Source organism: Rhipicephalus microplus, chromosome 6, assembly GCF_043290135.1.
Source record: "Rhipicephalus microplus isolate Deutch F79 chromosome 6, USDA_Rmic, whole genome shotgun sequence".
Classification (NCBI taxonomy): Eukaryota; Metazoa; Arthropoda; class Arachnida; order Ixodida; family Ixodidae; genus Rhipicephalus; species Rhipicephalus microplus.
This window is the reverse complement of record NC_134705.1, coordinates 130,685,500-130,707,518: the sequence shown is the minus strand read 5'-3', so window position 1 is coordinate 130,707,518 and position 22,019 is coordinate 130,685,500. Positions and strand designations below refer to the sequence as shown.

At 44.3% G+C, this 22,019-nt stretch overlaps 1 protein-coding gene across 1 annotated transcript in view; it reads right to left on the bottom strand.

Annotated features, from left to right (window-relative positions):
* Positions 1–3,669: 3,669 nt before the first annotated feature.
* Positions 3,670–22,019, bottom strand: part of Rab1 (RAS oncogene family member Rab1) — a 34,045-nt gene continuing 15,695 nt past the window's right edge. The window contains exons 4-7 of the mRNA XM_037418842.2: positions 21,922–21,969; positions 9,458–9,553; positions 7,857–7,988; positions 3,670–4,394 (exon numbers count right to left, since the gene is read on the bottom strand). Of these exons, the coding sequence (XP_037274739.1) occupies positions 4,194–4,394; positions 7,857–7,988; positions 9,458–9,553; positions 21,922–21,969 (477 nt within the window). The 3' untranslated portion in view covers positions 3,670–4,193. The remainder of the gene's footprint in view (positions 4,395–7,856; positions 7,989–9,457; positions 9,554–21,921; positions 21,970–22,019) is intronic.

Genomic DNA, 22,019 nt, shown 5'->3' with positions numbered 1-22,019 from the left:
GTTTTGACCATGTATTGCGGGGACGCCAAAATCTCAGGCGACACTTTAGCTCGGTACAAACGTAAGGTACGCCCACGTGACAAGGGGTCACATACACAAAAGTTGAGCCTCAGAAAGGGTGATAAGAGCATCAACTTTTTTTTGCTGGTTTTGACTACGCATTGTGGGGAAGCCAACTTTTCAGAGAAACCTTTAGCTCGAAACAAACGTACAGTACGCCTACCTGACAAGGCGTGATGTCAAAGGTTGTGCCTTATCAGGGGTGATAAGGGCCTCAAGTTTTTTTTTTCCGCTGGTTTTGACTATGCATTTTGGGGAAGCCTTTTGCTCGAAACAAACGTACAGTACGTCCACATCAGAAGTAGCGACGTGAGACAAAAGTTGAGCCTTATCAGGGATGATAAGGGCCTCAACATTTTTAACTAGTTCTGACCATCTATTGCGGGGAAACCAGCACATCAGGGGAACCCTTTCATTATGTTTCTCCCTTTGTAAACACCACTGCGCCAATGACCCCAAGCAATAGGGTATGGACAGGCTGACCATACCCTAAGCAATAGGGTATGGTCGGGCGGACTTGATCAAACTCAGCGCAATGTCCCATTCTTCTGCTACGCTGAAAACCTTGTGGAACGCACAACTGCAGCAATGGTGTGTAGAGCGTCAGTACCCAACGCAATCAACGACTAAAATTGTGTCTCCGTGTTTGTCACCTAGAACAAATATATACAAAAGCAATGAAACTTACTGTTTATGAAAAAAACTCGTAAAGTGTTGGGAGTCGAACCTAGCTCCTCCACTCAAAAGTCGAGCATCTCGAGAGTTTAGCTATGCGCCGGCATCAGCAGAGCACGAACGCCAGTAAGCCAGGCAACTGTACCATAACAGATAAAAAAAAATGATACTTCCTGCTATGTCCTTGTGGGCCAGCCGGGATGCACCGTGGTTTTTGAACTTTTTAATTGCAGTAGACGTGCTACAATTTAACCGTGCTGCACCTTCGCTCACAACTCAAAAGAGATGCAAATGGGAAAGTATGACCCATCCACAGAATGGAAATAGCCGCACACCCAAGCTGTCCATGCGTGATGATCCCCTTGTGGCATTCCTTGCAGGGACCCTTGGTGCCCAAATAGTACCATGAACCCTTTTTTTGCAAATTCACTAAGCTGAGCCAACACGGCGTTTCGGAGCCCCCGCTTCATGCAACATTGAGTCTTTGACACAGTGACGCCTATACGGTATTTAGCGAGCTTCTGTGATGTCCTGAATATGTTCCCATTGATTTAAATAAAGGAATGAAAACCTTATTAATAAGCTCGGGCGAATGCACCGGAAGGAACAGGAATCTTAACGGAATTCAAATGTTTCTCCCTACCTGGCCCCTCGTAACGAGCAACAACTGGTCTTTTAGGGCGGAGCTGCAATGCAAGATCTAACACTCTCCAAGGGGGAGGGACAGGGTGGGGGAGCATGCTAGAAATAGCGCGAGAGGACGGTGGCAAGTGATTTTTGGTTCAAGTCGTAGTGTTCCTCGTTCTCGGCACACGGACGATTTCTGGTTGCTCTGGCTCAGCTGCATTCTTTTAAGTATTCGGGAGTTCAGGATCTCCCTTGTTTCAATCTCTATTGCTGCCTCTATTGCTCGCGCTTAAGCGCGTCTACGGCGTGGTCACTTCCCATGTGCGTCCTGTCCCTTCATATATAAACGCGATGCCAAATCCACACGCCACACATACCGACGCGTTGTAACGCGTACATGTGATTAGGGCTTCAGTTTTGAAGGACATGAATCAAATGGTGTTCTTTCCAAAAATTAATATACGTATTGCAGGTCTCCACGATCACTTGTGATCAAATCACAAAGGAAGAAGTAAACCGCCCTAAACGTGCATCTTAAGCTTTCTTGTCGTGCCACTGTGTGTGGCACGTAAGGCGCAGAAGCAAAGACTACAGAAAGACAAGGAAACGCCCAACAAAGAGATTTCTTTTAATACGCTTCAAATATACACTAAATCATACACCTCTCACGTTCGACTGGCCAAGCACAAAAGCGTCCGGAGGAACAGGAAGAAAAAAAAATTGCGATCCTCACTCGCAGAGTCGGCGAGAAAACCTTAAAGGCCGATTCTCCCCACCCCACCAAACCTCACAGTTGCATTGACAATAAAAAAACTAGTATGTAACCACAACTGCAGAAACAAACTTTCTTCGGCTAAGGCGGTAACACCACTCAACACATGCATACCAGAAAAAAATCGCAAGTGCCACTCTTACGCACTCGGCACATCGCTAACTTTCTTGCCGCTGCTGAATTTGGCAGGACGGTTAAACCCCTTTCGAATGAACAAAGGTTGCAGCAGAGTTCAGTCACAGGCTGGACGCTGTACAACCTTTCAAAGAAAAAAAGAAACAAATAAAATTAAACTTCATTAAAAACCAGTACAAACTCTAGGGAGAGGAAAACTGAGCTCACAACGGACAGCCTACGCCTTTCTTTATGTACATGCGGAGGTGGTCATTGCCATATACAGCATTATATATATATATATAAATGTGAAGCAGTAATACAGGCATTACAACAGAAAAAAAATTGCTATTAACTCTTCACGACTCGAACCGACGTGACCAGCGCATGCCCACCGAAAGAAAAATGTACCTGCCTCGGCCACCAAAACGGGGGGCATCGGCACAAGCCAAAGTGAAAGAGCGTTTTGTTATTGTCACCTGCCATTAGTCCAGTTTTGACTGCTTCGGCTGCAGGGGCGAAGGAAGAGAAATAACATTCACACTTTGCGAAAACATTGCGCCACGTTACGCGGTCGTAGCAAAGTCCCCAGCCTCTAACCAACCCCGCATATTCATCCCAAGTCGACTGGTTCGAGTTTGTGTGGAATGCTACGGCAGATAAAAAAAAAGAGCAAGACTCTGGACATGGCCCTTTAAATAGATTACAGACATGAGACACGGACTGGCTTCGGGTCGCCGCGACACACCACCCCCAGCCACTCACGTGAAAAATTGCGAGCTGCGCTCCCGCTTAGTCAAACATCCCCAGTTCACCCTTGGTGGTCCTGCCTCGCAATCCCTTCCAGCCAAGCTGCATCCCAACTTTGGTCGCACAAAGACGCACGCCAGCATTCACACTGCCTCAAGCAAGGCTCGGTACAAAACATGCGATCTGGCACTGTTTCACTCATGCCCCCAATCAGTTTCACGCCTGCAATTACGAAAATTTTGACGAAAACGACGCTACACAACTTTAGCTGCTCCTCCATGAATGCTGTCCCTCTACTGCTTTCCAAGAGCTGGTGATGTGCTTAAGAGAGCCAATATGCAAGTTGAAGCATTCTCAACATAGCACGAGTTTTTCAGTGTACCACGCAAGTGAAAAGAAAACACTTTAATCGCTCAAAAACAAACAAGCAATCAAGGCAAGGTTCCCAAGGAGCCATACTTTGAGCAACAACTCTAACAGCACAACACGGTACAGGCCCAGCAAATTGTAAGGAATAACCAAAACATCGAGCTGGTGACCAGGAAAGTTCAATTCTAGTCTCAGAAAGAGAATGTAAACTTCAGCTAAAAACTTCACAAAGGCCCGCCAAGAGTCCAGGAAAAGTACGGGCTCGGAGCTCAGCAGTATACAAGAAATGAAAAAGCAGCTCATTAACCTACATACACAAGAACAGTTCTTTATAAGACTTCAAAAGAAAATTGTTGCCAATATGAAAGATGGTGACCGGTGTGGCCTGTGGCCCCACAGACAAACCAAAGTCGGTGGAAGACCACAGTGACACTACACCACAGTAGCAGCAGTGACATTGCTACACAATTACAGGGTCGTAAAAGAGGTTCTTAGAAGGGCCCCTAAAAAAAACGTGCAAGATGTGGGAGTAACGTTGGTCACGTGTGCCAACAATCTTCAACAAAAAAGTGGGGTGGGGGAAGAAATGGCAGATGAAGCACTGCAGAAAGCAGCAGTGGAAGGGCACATTCCAATCCCGGCAGCCTAGGTGTGCGTCTGCCCGCTCGTGTGTCATGTTTTGTACCACGCGTGTACGTCTTTGTAGTCCTTCGCCGTAGGACAAGATGAAGGAGAGGAACAAGGGGTGGCTAGGAGGCTCTCTCTGTCGTGATATTGGGGGGTGGGGGTTGCGAAGGGGGAGGGGGTGGTTATGTCTCTCTCTGAATTAGCAGCATCCGGAGCTGCGAGGCTGGACGGGCGTTCCTGGGTTGATCTTGCCGTCGCCGGCCCGCAGGTTCGCCTCCGTGGTTGGGGGTCCCATGCGGTTCTTGATCTCTGCCGCCATCGTCATGAACGCCTGCTCGACATTCGTGGCATTCTTGGCGCTTGTCTCTAGGAAGGGAATTCCCAGCTGGTCCGCAAATTCCTGCACAATGAGCACATGGGAGGTGAGCGTTGAGCAATGCAGCCCGTACCGTGAATTACGACCTCTTACCACTGGGATTAGTTTGGATAACATCACTTGCGATTTTACAACATGAATTGAGCACACCTTTGTGAACTTTGATATTTGTGCCGGAACGACTGTCATGCAGCCACAAAATTTTTCTCTTAACTGTTCTAGCCATGCAAAACGTTCTGTTTGAATGGTCATTTTCCTGGTGATACAGCAAGATGACGACAAGTGCCGTCTTGGCATCGGAGAAATCAGAGCTCAATAGTTGCAGTGTTACATATAACCCCATAAAAATGGGAATAAGAGGAACTGGCATCCCATTGCTGCTAACATCTGCCCATTTTTTGGCTGCATAACATTACATAATTAAGATAATCTTATTAGCACAACAATTAAAAAAATAACCACCCCTCGAAATATTAATGACATAGGGATCAACAGTAGAAAGCATAATCCACATAACTTAAAAAGCACTTTCTTTAGACAATTTTTTACTTTACTGTAGACTTAACTTAATAGCTCTGAATGTGGCCACGCAGTGGTCACACAAAACGCCAACTTTAAAAAATTGCATGAAGAAGACTAGAATTCTTTCTATGTTGTGTACTCCTAACATATACAGTCGCCAAACGTTTATTCGGACATGCCCGTTTATTCAGACATCTTCATGGCACCGCCACTCTCTTCATTGATCATAATGTAAACTCGCGACCGAAAAATCGGACGCCCCACTGTGCGCCATTCGATTATTCAGACTCCGTTTGACCCCCGACACAGACGTTAACAATACGTTCGCTAGGCTGCCAGCACTGATATGCTGCACTAGCTATGGGTGGACGTCGGGCCAGTGTCAAAATGCACGCAGAAATCACCATTGCCGGTCTCGAAGGCTATGTCTGGCGACGAGTTTTTTTAATTTTAGCTAGTCGAGCGGCCAAGCCAAGCCACCTACGGAGTCTGTACCCTGTGGCGTTTGGCGTGTGTCAGCGGTGTCAGTCAGCTGCTTCTGCGGCTACGCCTGGTTCGTCTCGTTCTGTCTTCTCGCTCTCTTGCGTGTTCCATGGCGTGCTGAAATGGGTCAGACGCCACCCGTTGCTACACCGTTGGGAGTGAAGAAACGTGGCCAACGTGAGAGCTACAAGACGCTCAATGATGGCGCAGAAAGTGGAGATAATTCTCCACTGAAGTGGCTCGGGAATTTTCCATTTTCAATCAAACAGTCACGTAAGCATGCGCGTGTGCAGACTAGACAGTTTTACCGGGCGATAGGGGCTATAAAAGTGCTTTTTTTCAAGTGAATCAGTTTTTCCGAACTCCCGATTAATCACTTTTCGGTGGTTCTGCTCTCTGTAATCATTTCCAATATATTGCACGAATCCTCATGCAGGGTGCACGAAATTGTCAAGAAACAAAGAACTCCAACATTTTTTAACTATAAAAGTCTGTGTACTTAGAATTCCATAGACATATATAGACAACAGGGAAAGTGGTCAAAAACCATGTTCTGAAAAAAATCAAACTATTTCAACGTTTTCGAGTGAGGAATGTCATGGCACACATACCTTTAGTTCATTAATATGCACTGGGCAATGTAATCAGGCCGATTGTTTGCATGAGCATGTCGTTTCTTCAAGTTCTGCAACAAGTTGTCGCGGTGTCCCTCATCTGCCGACAAGGCCGCATATCAGTTCGGCGACGGTACTGAAGCCGATTTACAACAAATGTGCGCATCACCCAAGATTCGTCAAATGACACATCGATGCTTTTTGGCTTGTCCATATTGAGTTACACATATATGATGTTGCAAACCAAACACGCCCAGCAATTTCGGGGCTACAAGCTTCACTTCAGCTTTCTTTTTGCCATCCTCTGTGTGGTCTGCAAAATTTGAGTGTCGTTGCACACAGGATCACCTTCAGCGACGTTGTCGGCAACCGACAAGCTCTTAGACCCAGTGTCTATAGGGTCTACCCCGGTGGTTCGGCAGCCGCTTCGCTGACCGGTGCAAGTCCGTTATGTTCCTTGTCCAGGGTCATTCCAGGCCTCTTCCTGGAGCTCTTGACAAGCAATCGCCACACAAGCATCACTAATTTTTGTGGACCAGAACTTCTTGATTGCAGTAGGCAGTTAGCTGAACCACAACAAAACGGCGCACGCGTGTGCAGGTCTCCACCATAAAGCAGACACCACAAACACTACTTGGCCAATCGGATGCCTAGGTTATGTCACGAGCCCCAAGCAGCCAAAAGCCACGCACTGGTACTTCTCGATGACCCGTTTTTGCTGAAAAACGAATGAGCAAGGCGAGCCAGCGGTGGGGGGAAATCGATGAAAAACTGCTCTTCCAAACAACACCAAAATGGCGATGATAGCTCATGCATAACGGCATCGGCTGGGCATGGAAAAAAAAGCGCAACTTTAGAGTCTATTTCACTCACATTTATCTCATAGGGGTGTTACAGTTTCTTCACCAAAAATAACGATTCGAAAAGCTAGAAACTTTTCAGATAAGTGCAAAAATTGGTACAGATTCCGAAAAGGTTATCTTCAAAAAGTATTTTTCTTCTATATTTTCGGCCTTCCAAGACCTGTGTCTTCCCTGAACAAGCATAATGGCCACGTATTAAAAGAACAATGGGTTATTAGGTGCCAAACTGCGCTTCAGTCAGCCGCTTCCTGCAAAACAAGTTCTGGGCAATCAAAAGCACCCAAAGACTTAAAAACCCCGTACAACAACCACAACAAACTGCAAAGGACAGGCTTGCATAGCCAAAGGAACAGTTGCTGGGAGGGACCATAATCATTTGTCATTCCCAAAAGTGCATGTCATCATATTAAGTCCATAACACACCACAAGGCCACTGCTCTACATTAACTCCCAAATGCCCTAAAAAGGTCTCAAGAAATGAGAGCTGCATTACTACATTGTCCCTAAAACACCCAGAATAAAGTAGTGTTATGAACAATGCAGAATCGTTTACTGCACACAAGCAACATAAGGAGCACAAAAACGCCTCACAAATAAAAAACTGACCCGGAAAAAGCTTACGAAATGATCTTGGCTTTGCCCTGAGTAAAGTTTGGGGCCAGATATGATGAAGTATATGGAACTAAACAAAAACTACTACAAAAGAAAACGGGATGAATTCCAAGAGAACCTAGAGTCAAGTCTCTGAACCACTGCATTTATTTTCAAGTGGCACAAAGGGTTAGGTTCACTGTATGGTATTTACATACTGCATCTGAAGAGCATTCTCAACCTCCTTTCAGATCTGCACCTGTGCTCGAATAATCACAATGTCACCAAATTTCACGCCATTCAAGCATTACCCCAATATGTTTCAGTAATGAAACAATTGAGCACCATGGTGGTGCTCATGTAGTTCCAACATGAAGGCGCAGATCACTGACAAAAATAAAAGCGGGACTTGCCTTTGCTGTTGTGTAGTCGACTACCTTCTTTGTCGTGAGGTCACACTTGTTGCCGACCAGGAGCTTGTTGACATTCTCGCAGGCATAGCGGTCAATTTCCTGAAGCCACTGCTTGACATTGTTGAATGACTCCTGCGAACGAGAGCACACGATAAATGAAATAAATTATTCATCAAACCAGTCGGTGGCAGAGTCAAAATATCAGCAAACCACTTCCCTGATCCTTTAAAGAGGAACTTGGGTCTTAATTGTTTTTGTTCAATCTTCCCTAAGGCTCACCATGTAGGCAAGTTCTTCATGAGAACTTCAAGTCTGCAATTCGCTTCTAAAACAATGACTCTTGAGAGCCACCAAAACGATGCATTTGCTATGTTGCAACGAGAATCTCGTACTCCTGCCGTAACCCTCACCATCAGTGAAAAATTCCTGTGAACAAGGGTGCACTTTCGCGTGCACTCGTTTTTCAGACATTTTCGTGGTCCCTGAAGGGTCCAGGAAATCGGACGTCGACTGTATGTCGCCGGCGACTTCTTGTGCTAATTTTGCAATATGATATTGTTTCACAGTCCATTTTTCCCATGCGCGCACATACTCACACAAATACGTACGACTCTCTACTTGGAATTTATTGCAGAAAATTGTTATTTGGTGGGTGACCGAGTCATAGGCCATTTCAAATTATGTCCCCTACACAGTCATTACGAGGTACTAACGAAGCACCTTGGCTGGCAACAATCCTCAAACCTTTAAGTAGGAACCCGAGTATTTGGGACCAATGTGAGAAGTGTGAAGTATGGCCCAGAGTAAAAAAAAAAAAAAAAAATAACTGGCTCCTTCCAGGACAGCATGTCAGCTTTCAGACATCCAAGGAAGAAAAAACATCACAGAAGGTCATGTGTAGATGTATCATCATGCTGACTGCCTCCCCAGATGAAGCCAGTTTCTTGGTAAGTACGGGCCAGGAATTTCAAAGTTCCTGCCATCAACACCCTATTTACAAGGTTTATCCGGACCCACCAGCCTTTGCACTTGATATAACCTAGAGGGGCCAACGCAAAAAATTGCAAATATGGAGACTAGTTGACTTTGCATCCTTAGAACAGTTGCACCATATGGGGAGGAATAATAGGCAAAATATTATGTACTCAAGACACGATATAAATATGAAGCATACCACAGTAGCAGCTTAATATCTTCAATCTGAGGTCCTAAACCTAACTGCCCTAGCACTGTTTCTTTTTCATTGCATTGACATGCGACCAACCATGACTAAAAATCGAACCAGCGTCTGAGCTAAGCAGTGCGATCCACCTGATTAGCTGGGCTACCACAGTAAGTTTGGCAGTCTCACACAACAATATTGATCTGGTTCGTTCCTGCTTCATTCGTGGGAAACTGTGCCAAACGCTTTCCCATCGAGAAAAATGTCAGAAAAGTAGCATGCATGTTTTGTGCCCTGGACATACCAGGAACGCAATATTAAAGCAAGAAAACTTGCGCACACCACTCTGAGACAATGAGACTCCACAAAGGATGAAACTGCTTGTGGCAGTGTATAAACAAGCACAACTTCATAACAATCAGAGGTGGATGCCACGCACCTGATCCGTGACGTCGTAGGCAACAATGATGCCGTGTGCCCCCCGGTAGTAGCTGGACGTGATTGTGCGGAACCGCTCCTGCCCTGCTGTGTCCCACTGCGGAAGACAAGTTGCACAGGTTTGGAACACGCAAGAGACAATGAGCTGCATACCAAGGCCACAACTATTCAACAAAGCTCACTAAAGAACACTGAACTGACGGTGACAACACATCAGAATGGTATATGTTCATATATGCAGTAGAATATTGCGCTACATGACTGGAACAAGGCGCGACACTCGCGAAGGCACAGAAAATAACTTGCCAGAACTGGTGGGCGCAAAACTGTCAATTGTGGATATTTTTTTAGGCGCAACTTCGGGCCGCCCCACGAAATATGCAAAGGGGAACGAGTGAAGGAGTGAAAGCGGAAAAAAGTTAGAAGCCGATAACAAAAGTCAAACAGCAATTAAGAAAATATTGCTCATGTCATCCCTGCGCAGAACTCTTCAGCTAGCTCACCTTTGCAAGGGCCGGAATGTATCGCTTATGAATTCTGCTTTGCTTAGCGCCAAAGACGAGTGCTTTACGAATGCGCCGAACTATCCCAATGCCATGTTATAGACCTCAACTATTTCCCTCTTCTGTTTTCTTTGCATGGTAGAAGACCTTAGTCTGATCAAACATCGCCCTGCATTGGGTACATGAAGGTTTAGTCTGACCAAGCGAAAGTCGAGAGTTGGTAAGGACTCATCGTAAAAGAAGGCAAACAAACAAGCACACAACACCGGAAATAAAAGAACCAGGGGTACAATAAAACCTTAAAACAAAAAAATCTTATCTCGCATGACTATATATAAAACAAACTGGCTCATTCCAGGGCAGCATGTCAGCTTTCAGACATCCAAGGAAGAAAAACCATCACAGAAGGTCAAGTGTAGATGTATCATCATGCTGACTGCCTCGCCAGATGAAGCCAGCTTCTTGGCAACTATGGGCCAGGAACATCACAAGTTCCTGCAGTTAACACCCTATCTACAAGGTTTATCCGGACCCAACGCAAAAAATTGCAAATACGGAGACTAGTTGACTGCATCCTTAAAACAGTTGCACCATATGGGGAGGAATAATATGTAAAATAAAGTTTGTGGAATACCCAAATGCAAAAATGCAATGACTGAAAACTGCACATCTATTGCAGCACGTGTGATCAGGGCCCGGACTCCTGCAATACCAGTAGTGTCCCTGTCCACCACTGACAGACATTAGTCATGGGGCTTAAGGCCTTTGGATTTCTTGTATGTTGGTTGTCACAGCAGCAGGAGATAAAACCTGTTTTTGTCTAGAAGTTTTGTTATACCCATGACAGACACAACAGTCACCAACCCATTGAGCATGCGACATTGCTACCTCAACTTCTCAAATGCGGCTTGCAAGCAAGCAGAGAAATGTCCCCACCTTACCAATACATATCTTGCACCGTAGCCAGCCAAAGCATTCAAGAACCAAGCACAGACCAAACCAAATCTAAACCTGGTGCAGTATTCAAACCAAGGCACCCCGACTCCAGCTCATATCCTTCTTTGTAAAATAGTGCAAAAAATCAAATGGGCACTGCAAAAAGGGGCGATGTCTTTTTTTTTTGCACTATTTTACAATGCATTACCACCTAGCTCAACTTTCTGTACTACTTCAAATCCCTCCTTAACATGGAGATCTTTTCTGCATCCGAACTAATTAAGAAGGTAATTATTACTGCAAACTTTTTACTGTGCACTCGGGCCCCAGCCTTTATCAGACAGCCAAAGGAACGGATTGGGCATACAGTCACAGCCAATCATTGCCAAAACACTTGAGTCATCATGTAGAGTCTGGCACCCTCGTGCACAAGTTTACTGGTGAATAAGATCAATTAGCCTATCAAAGCAGTGTGACGCATTAAAAAAAATAAAGTTGAGAACTGGTTCCTAACTGTACTCACCGACACCATCAGCACTGAGCACTGTTTCTAGCTGTTTCTAGAACTCCACAGTGTTACCAGACAAAGGAGAGAACCAATATTGAGATACGGATTTTACATTCGAGCCTATTGAGCATCACCAGCTTTCCAAGATTAAACATTACAGTAACCGCAAGAAAAGCTACAATGGTTTGAGGACCAAGCATGAAACAGCTTACTGCAGGATGTGCAAGACCGCGCGATGCTTATGTCAAAAGCATAAGTCAGGAAAACTCTGCAGCTCACTCATGAAATATATTTTGAGCTTTGGACTCGCTCGAACTCAGACTCACAAAAACTTTCCACAGATGGACCCACTCGGACTCGCAAAAGTTTTCTTCAGCCGAACTCGCTCACTCAAACTCTCGAAAACAACATTACTCATCCGGACCGACTCCGACTCAGACCCAAAGCTCGATCAAAGTCTGAGTGAGTGCGAGTGAGTCGACTAACGAGTCTGTCAGCCTAGAATTGGCTTTTTTGACTGGGGTGTCAACGTTCTTTAACACCAATATTTCACGTAGACGATGCTCTTCTGGGTGTTGTTTGACATAGTGTTTACAAAGACGAGTTTTAAGTGCCTCCAAACCAGTAAAGTCATTAGTCTTGGAAGAGATGACAGCATAAAATAGAGTAATAGAGAAATTATAAGAGCGGGGAAGGGGGGGCAGAATCAAGGCACCCCTTTACATAATTCACGCCACTAATTAATAAATACTGAAACGCTCTATGAACAACACTGCTTTGAATACCTGTGAGTAGACATAAGTGTACAGGACATAAGTGGTGAATCCAGGTAAGGCTGATAATAATGCTGAAGATGACTAGATGGGACTTTAGGTCGGCAAAAGAAGGTGAAACTCACCGAGACTCAAGAAATACACCTTGCACTTTGGACTCACTCGAACTCAGCCTCACGAAAATATTACTCACGTAAACTCACTCAGACTCATGAGTGAGTTCGCCGAGCTATGGTCAAGAGTGACGAATTCGCCACACGGCATGCCCGATTGTAGAGCTTGAAGCCAAGCTCCAACGCAAGGCGCCTTTGCTTTTACTGTGCACTCGGGCTCCAGCCTTTATCAGACAGCCAAAGGAACGGATTGGGCATACAGTCACAGCCAATCATTGCCAAAACACTTGAGTCATCATGTAGAGTCTGGCACCCTCGTGCACAAGTTTACTGACACGCATTAAAGAAAATAAAGTTGAGAACTGGTTCCTAACTGCACTCACCGACATCATCAGCCCTGAGCACCGTATCTAGAACTTGCCAGAACTGGTGGGCGCAAAACTGTCGATTGTGGATATTTTTTGAGGCGCAACTTCGAGCCGCCCCACGAAAGATGCAAAGGGGAACGAGTGAATGAGTGAAAGCATCTACAGCAGTATTATGTTTTTACAAATTTCTATTAAGGTGGTAGGCTACCTTCTAAAGACTTTTTCGCGAAATAAATTTTTATGGCTTTGTTTTTCTTGCACGCCCAAACATTCACATACATGTTGCAACAAAAATTAGCTCAAAATGCTAATGAGGAAACAGGATATGCTCGGGTCCCCGACTTGGTAATATTGATAAAAACCTTTGCCGCAGGGGGCCCATGAAATCTGGCAGGGCATCCAGAAAATCTGCGTCCTGACATTGCACCGTGCATGGGCCTCTACCATTTGACCACCATCGAAATGTGGCCGCCGCCGCAGCTGTGATCAAACCTGTGACCTTTGGGCCAGCACCTAAGCACTACTGATCTATGGTGTGGACCATCTTGCGCATGGTGCTGCGAGATGGGATGTACATTACCACTTCCTACTTTGATTACAAGATTTAAAATAGTGCCTATATGCATGACCGCAAGTTTGCTTACACCAGTGCAGGAAGAGGAGACAACACTGGCAGTTTGACTAAATACTGTGGCAGATTCCTTCGATTGTACTCAAACAGCGATATAACGAACCTGGATAAAATGAAATGGTTATAACGAAGTGAATGAACAATAACCTTTCAATAGATAGTTAGAAATATACCTTTACCACGAATTTTCGGATACTATAAAAACTTATTTTTGTGTAAAATGCAATTTTGCCATAATGAGATACGAGTATACTATTATGAAATAAACACAATTTGGCATCTCAAATAGCCTTATTCTATTTTGAATATGCTAGCAATGGAACTACTTTTCCGTAAAATGTTCATTTAAAAACAGACAGAGTGCCCATTACATGATAATACCTGAAAATTTTGGATATTTGAATTTCTTTTTACTTTCTAAGTAAAAGCATGTTTCAACAAATTAGTTCCATTTGATCCCTCCATCTCATTTCTGGCAACTTATCTCTTTTCGACAATGTTTTGGTTTTATTACTTGCATACGAAAACAAACTTTGCAAACGACAATTCGAGAAGTTATGCTATGTTCTAGGAGATGAAATACAGAGTGCAACATTTTCGTCTGAAAAAGTCAGCTTAATATGCAGCAGAGCCTGAACACCTTGGAATTCTTATCCGAAAATCTCTACCTATTCAAAGAATTTCTGCAGTCCTGTATTTCCCAATACAAAGAAGACTAAATAATGCGAAGTCTCATTCCACAACTGGGTGCTATGAGCAATTCCAGATTTCGCCACTAACTATCCAGTACGACAGCCCCATAGAGCAATAAGGCCATGTCACACAGCGATAATGACCATAACAGGGGAAGCAGCCAGCCTCAATGCTGACAGTGCAAAACAGACGTCTACAGTTTATATAGGTTTAGTGTATTGCTAAATTGATCCCCAATGGGGAAGGTGGGCTTCACTCCACTGCATGTACACAAGTTTCTAAATCCTTTGCTGTGCGCTCGGGTCCCCGACTTTCTCAGACAGCCAAAGGAACGGATTGGGCATACAGTCACTGCCAATCATTGCCGAAACATTGCGTCATCATGCTAAGTCTGGCACCCTCGCGCACAAGTTTCTTTTTTAACAAGGATGCCTAACCAATCAAGGCGACATCATGTACTTCAGCTTGAATGAGTTGAACTCTGCCCAAATGCACTCACTGGACATTGTTAGCATTAAGCGCCGTTTCAAACCAGCAATAGTTCGAAACTGCAGTTTGAGATCTTGTACACTGCTTCGCTGGACTACGAAGGAGGAGAACTAATGTGTAGCCATGCAGTTTGCATTTAGGCCTATTCAGCAAAAGCCTTCCACGATGAAATTTAGAAATGGTACAATGATTGGAAGACCGAGTGTGAAAGTTTACGGCAAGATATCCAACATTATGTCGTATTCTATATTAAGGAACTGCTTTGCAGCATGGTACACAATGCTGTAGAGCTTTCAGTTAAAAATATCAGTAGCGTAAGAGTGATTTTCTGTAAGGATAGTGCAGATTAGGTGGCTGTAGCCACCATATACAGTAGGCTCTCATAAAACAGCGCATATATGTTGCAACAAAAATTATCCTCCCAGCGTCATTAGTTTGCGAGTTACAGCAAGTTTTCTATACCCTATGCTCCTATAGCAAAACCAAAACCACATTTCCAACTGTGGTTTCGAAAAATCGCTTTCAAAAGCAAGTGTTTCATCTATATTATTGCTATTCAAAATACTTTATGCATTTTATTGCGACTGTTATATAAGATGATGTCATTGAATGACCCATTCTATATTAAGGAACTGCTTTGCAGCATGGTACACAATGCTGTAGAGCTTTCAGTTAAAAATATCAGTAGCGTAAGAGTGATTTTCTGTAAGGATAGTGCAGATTAGGTGGCTGTAGCCACCATATACAGTAGGCTCTCATAAAACAGCTTTAAGGGACTGGGAAAATATTCAGTTTAAAAAGAGTTCCTTTTACTGGAAGATGAAAAAAGGTGCAGAATGCAAGCAAAAAACCAATCATCTAAGAACCAACTGTTTCCTTTAAGCAGCAATTCCATTTCGGAGATTTCTATTTACTCAGTATCTACAGCAGAATTATGTTTTTACAAATTTCTATTAAGGTGGTAGGCCACCTTCAAAAGTCTTCCCGAAATAATGTTTTTCTTGCACACCCAAACATTCGCATATATGTTGCAACAAAAATTATCCTCCCAGCGTCATTAGTTTGCGAGTTACAGCAAGTTTTCTATACCCTATGCTCCTATAGCAAAACCAAAACCACATTTCCAACTGTGGTTTCGAAAAATCGCTTTCAAAAGCAAGTGTTTCATCTATATTATTGCTATTCAAAATACTTTATGCATTTTATTGCGACTGTTATATAAGATTATGTCATTGAATGCAACTTTGTGTTTAAAAGTCTTCGTTAATCTCCAACAGCCACAAGGGGGATGCACGATGCTCGTCGGAATTTTTGTCGTTTGCCTTGGTCAGGCTTCGTTCTGCATTTGTTCCACGTGTCAACGCTACTAGGGCTGTATCCTTAGGCCACCTGGACCATATTACGACCAGCATGGGGAAGTGCAGAACACAGAAGGCGAGGAAGCGCAAGTTTGCTGGAAATCGCTACATAACGACGAAGCTGCCTACTGACACAGACGCCGGTATTTCGGCGAGCGCAAAGAAGCTTGGGGACATAAACAAGGCGTACCAGGCTCCACTAGAGAATTCTGCGCTCCAAGGGAACAGGATAATGGACACTGGTATCCTTTCTTCAGTGTTTTCATCGCTGGCATCTTCCGAATGCATGAACACAACACTGAAGCTCGAGTAACGCTCTCACCAAGGGATATGCTCGGCTTGTGCGGTCGTGTGTACCAACTGTGGGTTCAAGCGCCCATTTCATGCGCCAAGAAAAGTGGGTCGTGCCAATGAAAACAATTTTGTCTAGTTTACGCGATGCGCCAGTTAGGAAAAGGGCACGCTGGTGCGAAAACTTTCCGAAGTGATGAACATGCCTGCTCCTCCACGTCACTCTGCCTACGACAAATTGTCACCTCGGCTTTCTGCAGCGGCAGTAGAAGTGGCGTCGAAGTCTATGACTGATGCTGCTGTGGAAGTTCGTCGTGTTGTGGGGAGTGCCGAGTGTGGTGTTTCAGGTGATGGCACATGGCAGAAGCATGGCCATTCATCTTTGAACGGTTGTGTGTCAGTGATTTCTGTTGACACGGGAAAGGTTATTGATGTTGAGGCCCTTTCTAGTTCGTGTAAATCTTTTAAAACCAAAAGCAAGTTGAGGCAAAATAGTGCTTCGTACCAGAAATGGAAGGCAAACCACGCTTCCTGTCAAGCGAACCATGAAGGAAGTGCTGGCAGTATGAAGACGCTTGGTCTATACCGAATATTTCAAAGGTCGAAAGGCAAAAGAGATTTGAAGTACCTGCAGTACTACGGCGATGGCGATTCAAAGAGCTATGCCGCTGTCAAAGACATGTATGGAAAGGACAGTGTGCAGAAACTGGAATGTATTGGGCATGTCCAGAAGCGTGTTGGCTGCCGCCTCAGAAAACTGAAGAAGACAGTGCGTGGACTCGGTGGAAAGGGAAAGCTCACTGATGCCCTCATTGACCGCCTGCAAAACTACAATGGCATCGCCGTAAGGGCTATGTGGGCAACCTTTCTGCAATGAAAAAAGGCTACCCTTGCCAGTCCTTTTCATTGCGGCTCTACCTACAAGCAGCCGAGACATGGCCTCCTGTGTCCACTTCGACCGAAAAGCTGGTGCGCATACCAAAGAGTCGAAGCACTCGGCCAAGCAAAATATGTACACAAAGGAAGACTTCCAAATTATGTGCTCAACAAAGTTAAAACTGTCTACAGTGATCTATGCTCTGATGAACTAATGAAGTGCCTTCATGGAAGATTGAAAATGCTAATGAGTGTTTCAATGGTCTAATATGGCAGCGGGCACCCAAACAGGTCTACGTAAGCTTGCCTACAGTAATGTTTGCCTTGCATGATGCTGTGGCACACTAATAATGGCAGTGTAAGCACCCTAGATATCCTGAGGCAAGCTGGCATAGAACCAGGGTACCACAAGACGAAAGCTTGCATCGCCAGGGATGACCTGCGCATGCAGAATGCTAAACGCAAGTCAGCGAGCGGATGGGACAAAACAGGCCAGGAAGAAAGGATGAGCAGCCACCTGAACAAAAAGAGACAATGATGCTTCCACAGAAGGGCCCAGCTATGAATCTGGTGCATTTTAGGCCTGCATGCAAAGATTGTGACCCTTTTTACAAGCTCGAAAATGTTTACGTTTTTCTGAAAATAACAATTTGCTCCAAATGTTGCGACGCCAACTTTCGTAACGTATTTCTCAGCGTATACTTTGAACTGAAATTTTGCACAATGACCTACAACATATATATCTGTGCAGTGAATTAGAATAAAATAAATCCATCGAATATTTTTCAGTTCACAGCTGAATTCAACAGGTTCAGTCTAAATTGGCTTTTTCCCCGTTTTTCTTTTTTTTTTTAGTATTACTTCCTTGATATTCACTGCATAACATTTATTCTACTTCACTGCGTAGCTCCAGCCATTAGTTACACAAATGTCAAAGCTTTACTGAATAAAGCCACCCATTAGTCACTTATCACAGCTGGAATGGCTAGCACTTTCAATGCAATTTTTGACAAAGATTACCTCCCAATAAATAAATATTCAATATTTTGTACTGTAAATAGCTGGGTAAATTAAATAAGACATCCTGGTTTTGAGAAAAAAGTTATTTCAACACTGCCTGCCCTTAAAAAAATTTGTTTTTCAGTGGCCTACCACGTTAACTATACCCTACAGTTGTTTTTAGCAACATTTTGACAAAGGCTCAGTTATTATAACTTGTGCACAAGAACAGGTTTCATACATACACAAGTTTGTGCAATTTTGCAATGTGTTCACTATATAAAATACTAAGCAAAGTACTTCCATCAGACAAGTACTCTAGTGGAATATGAGCCTGAATAATTGAACTGTTTTATCTTGAAACATTAATTCTGCAGATTTTGAAGTCCCGTATTACCTAACGCAAACTTGACTGGATAATTCAAAGCCATGGCTTGCACCATCTTATGGCGTCATCCTTTGGTAGATTTGGAGCACTTATAGTAATACTTTCTTCTGCTCCATGCAGAGAAGCCTATTCCATTGGCGGATTGAGAGTGCTCCTGTATGTTCCATTGGCAGATCTAGAGCAGCTTCGTCGTGAGACACTCCTAGGAGCAACTTTTTCTAACCCACGTAAATCAGTGAAGTCAAGCGGAAGTCGCAAGGGCCCCGTGCCTTGAAACCGCAACTTTGGGCGTGCCTATGGACGCCGGCCGCATCAGTTGCGCCTTGCGTTGGAGCTCACTTTTTGCTAGCGTAGCGTTGCTGTGCCCAGAGTGCCCACTCAAGCAAGAGAGACACGTGCATCGCGTGACATTTTGACCCTGTCATTTGCTCCAGAGGGAGCGCGTGTTTTATTGGTAGATTTCCTTCTGTTGTCCTCCGCCAGAGCAGAGTGCTCCGGCGCAGAGTTCATGGGTCACTCCAAGGCTACCAATGAATGACGCCATTAGTCAGTTCAATGATTTCGGGTACTATGCGCCAATGCCATATAGCCTTCGCCCACTAACTTGGTCATACAGTCGAACCCCGCTACAACAAACGCCCCTCCAACGGAATTTCCACTTGAAACAAAAAATTCTCTGTTCGCTGTCAGAAATCTGTAGGAGTCAATGCATAAATATTCTCGCCACAACGTACACTTTTTCTTCTGCTGTACCACTTCAACGAAATTTGACGATGCGATCCAAGGCTCAGAAATGATTCTATGCAGTAAGCCCAACCTTTAACATTTTGATGCATTTTCAGAACCTAAAAATGCATCAAACTGCCCTGCTTTTGCCACTGGCTTGCTTCTGAGCCACAGAAGATCCACAGCTGAAGCTCGGTTCATGGTTTTCCTTCACGGAGCTACTAGGAGCAATAGCAAACGATGCCTTTTCCGATGCCAATGTTTATCTTTCTGGATCGCACTTGGCCTCACAGCGGCTGTTTGTCCACATTATCAACAAAATCAGCCAGCCGCGAGTGAGGCATAAAAGCAGCATAGAATAAAGCAGAATTCACCGCTCCTTGATACCTCGCCTCCACGCCTCCGTGTTCTCGGATACACTTTGACGGTGGACAGCTACTGGTGTTAGCGTGTTATTGCAACTGTTAGGTTCGTCCACAACAGCTGTTGTGGCCGTTGTTTCAGTGCACTTTTCACCATGGCATCGCTATGCATGGGTGAGAATCGCGTTCTGACGCTGCTAGGAAAGAATAGAAAGCAGTTGACACTTTTTGAATTTTGGGAATAAAAGTTTCTTTGTTTTTCTAGCTCACATCAGCTATTTTTTCGGTTTTACTACAACAAGATTTTTGTTGTAACAGGATTCGACTGTGTACCAGCCCTACGAAGCCACAAGCCAATGCCACACAGCAATGATAGTTGTGATAAAAAAAGCACCCCAGCTTAAATGGTGCCAGTGCAATCAAAACAGGCAAAAAAAAATTACGGTCCACAGTAGCTATCGTGAATTGCCAAAATGAGCCCCTGCGCAGGATGCGAGCTTCCACTGCAGCATAGAAGTTGCACGGAAGCAGCATCTTACGTGCTGCTATCAGCGTCAGCGCTTCAAAACACGACCAACAGCCCATGTTTTCCGGTCAAAAGGAATAAAATAATAACATAATAAATAATATTATATTATTCATATTATCATAATAATAAATATTAATCAATAACTAAGGCCAATGCAACAATTTGTGGTGCATGTGGGCCTCAGATTCCCATCTGCTGCTCAAATGCTTGCCTGATACACTTGCTTCAAAAACTAAAGGTCATGCCTGCCAGCCAGAACACATTGGAAATTCTGTCATACCGGCTTCACAATTTTTTTTTGTTTTGGCCAAAAAGAATGGCAGAATGGTTGCATCGTCACACGCCGATACTTCAAGGAAGCACAAGGCACGCTGCTTGCATACGACTACTGTTTTGCAGTGAAGCAGGTCTCTGCTGGTGCACATCTCAGTCGCCTGAAATGTAGAACCTCGCTTCCTCCCCACCCCCTTCCCCAGTTTTTGCACTAGTAGCAACAGAGCTGGGGTAGATCATTCAATAATCGGTATCGCGATGTGGAATTGCTTTGTTACTCCCAAAAGCAGTCGTGTCCCTGGGTTTGTTGTAAAACCGGGAGAGAGGATTGCTGGAACACAAACCTTAGGGGCCGAATATTACCAGACACTGCAAACCACCCTGTCAGATTATTTGCAGCTCTCCAAGGTTCCCTAGACACCATTTTCCTTGCACATTCTATTAAAAATTTCTGCAGTACTGGTGAGTAAATTAATGAGGCTTCACACAGCACGAGGTTTACATACCTCCCACAATAAGTAAACCGTTGACCCTTTTACCAGAATCTACTAGCTTCCTGGCTAGCTCATACAGTCAAGCGACTGCATGGGGAAAGGCTTTGGTTGCCAGCTTGAATCCAAGGACATGAAGTTTTCGCAACTACAAAAATTTTTTTGAGGAATTCGCATGGATTTCCGCTGCAGTTACAGTCAACTGCAGATTTTTTTTATCATTCTTGAAAATTATGATGGTTTCACAGTAATATCACAAATCCCATAGACAATCTGCAAAAATGTCCGAAATTTTGCATCCTGAAACTGTTCGGCAAATTTTTTTAGCGCTTTCTGCCCAAACTGATGCACATGACACAAAATTTCTAATATGTGCATGACGAATACACACTTCAAACAATCTAGTTTTACATGCCGTGACCACAATAAAACATTTTTGGCGACTCGTATTGCTGAGTAAAATGGGGCTGCCATCAAAATGCACCTGCTGCTACCAAATCTCGTCAGTCTTTCTGGTCAGAGACCAAGCACTGTTAACCATACTGCCACCGTGACTGGCGTGAACATGCACCAATATCAATGAAATGTGTCAAGGTTTTTACTGTTGTTTCAACGAGGTTTCAACTGTTGTAGCTGCTCTTTTCAAGATTTGTATTTGCCTCCTGTGCAGAGCCAAGAACATTGGCAGCTGACCAGAAAAAGGGGCCGTTGATTGGTACTCTGACATCCAAGAAAGGTATGTGGAAAAACGTAATCGGTATCCGTGATAACCATCGTGTCATAGTATCAATCAAACAACCATGTTTCTGAGGCACCATTTTGATTGATTTGTGGAGTTTAACGTCCCAAAACCACCATATAAGTATAAGAGACGCCGTAGTGGAGGACTCCGAAAATTTTGACCACCTGGGGTCCTTTAACGTGCGCCCAAATCTGAGCACACAGGCCTACAGCATTTTTGCCTCCACCGAAAATGCAGCCACCGCAGCCGGAATTTGATCCCGCAACCTGCGGGTTAGCAGCCGAGTGCCTTATCCACTAGACCACCGCAGCGGAGCCCGAGACATGGTTTTACAACAACGCGTCTCAACATGTAACAAGTGTCAACAACAAGTCTCGGCATACAACAAGTGCAATAAGGATGGGCATCGTACTTACAATCTGCAGCTTGATGGTCTTTCCTTCTAGTTCTATCGTCCTGATTTTCTGCAGGAGAAAGAAAATACAAGGGTCACATTAACAGAGACCAAACACTG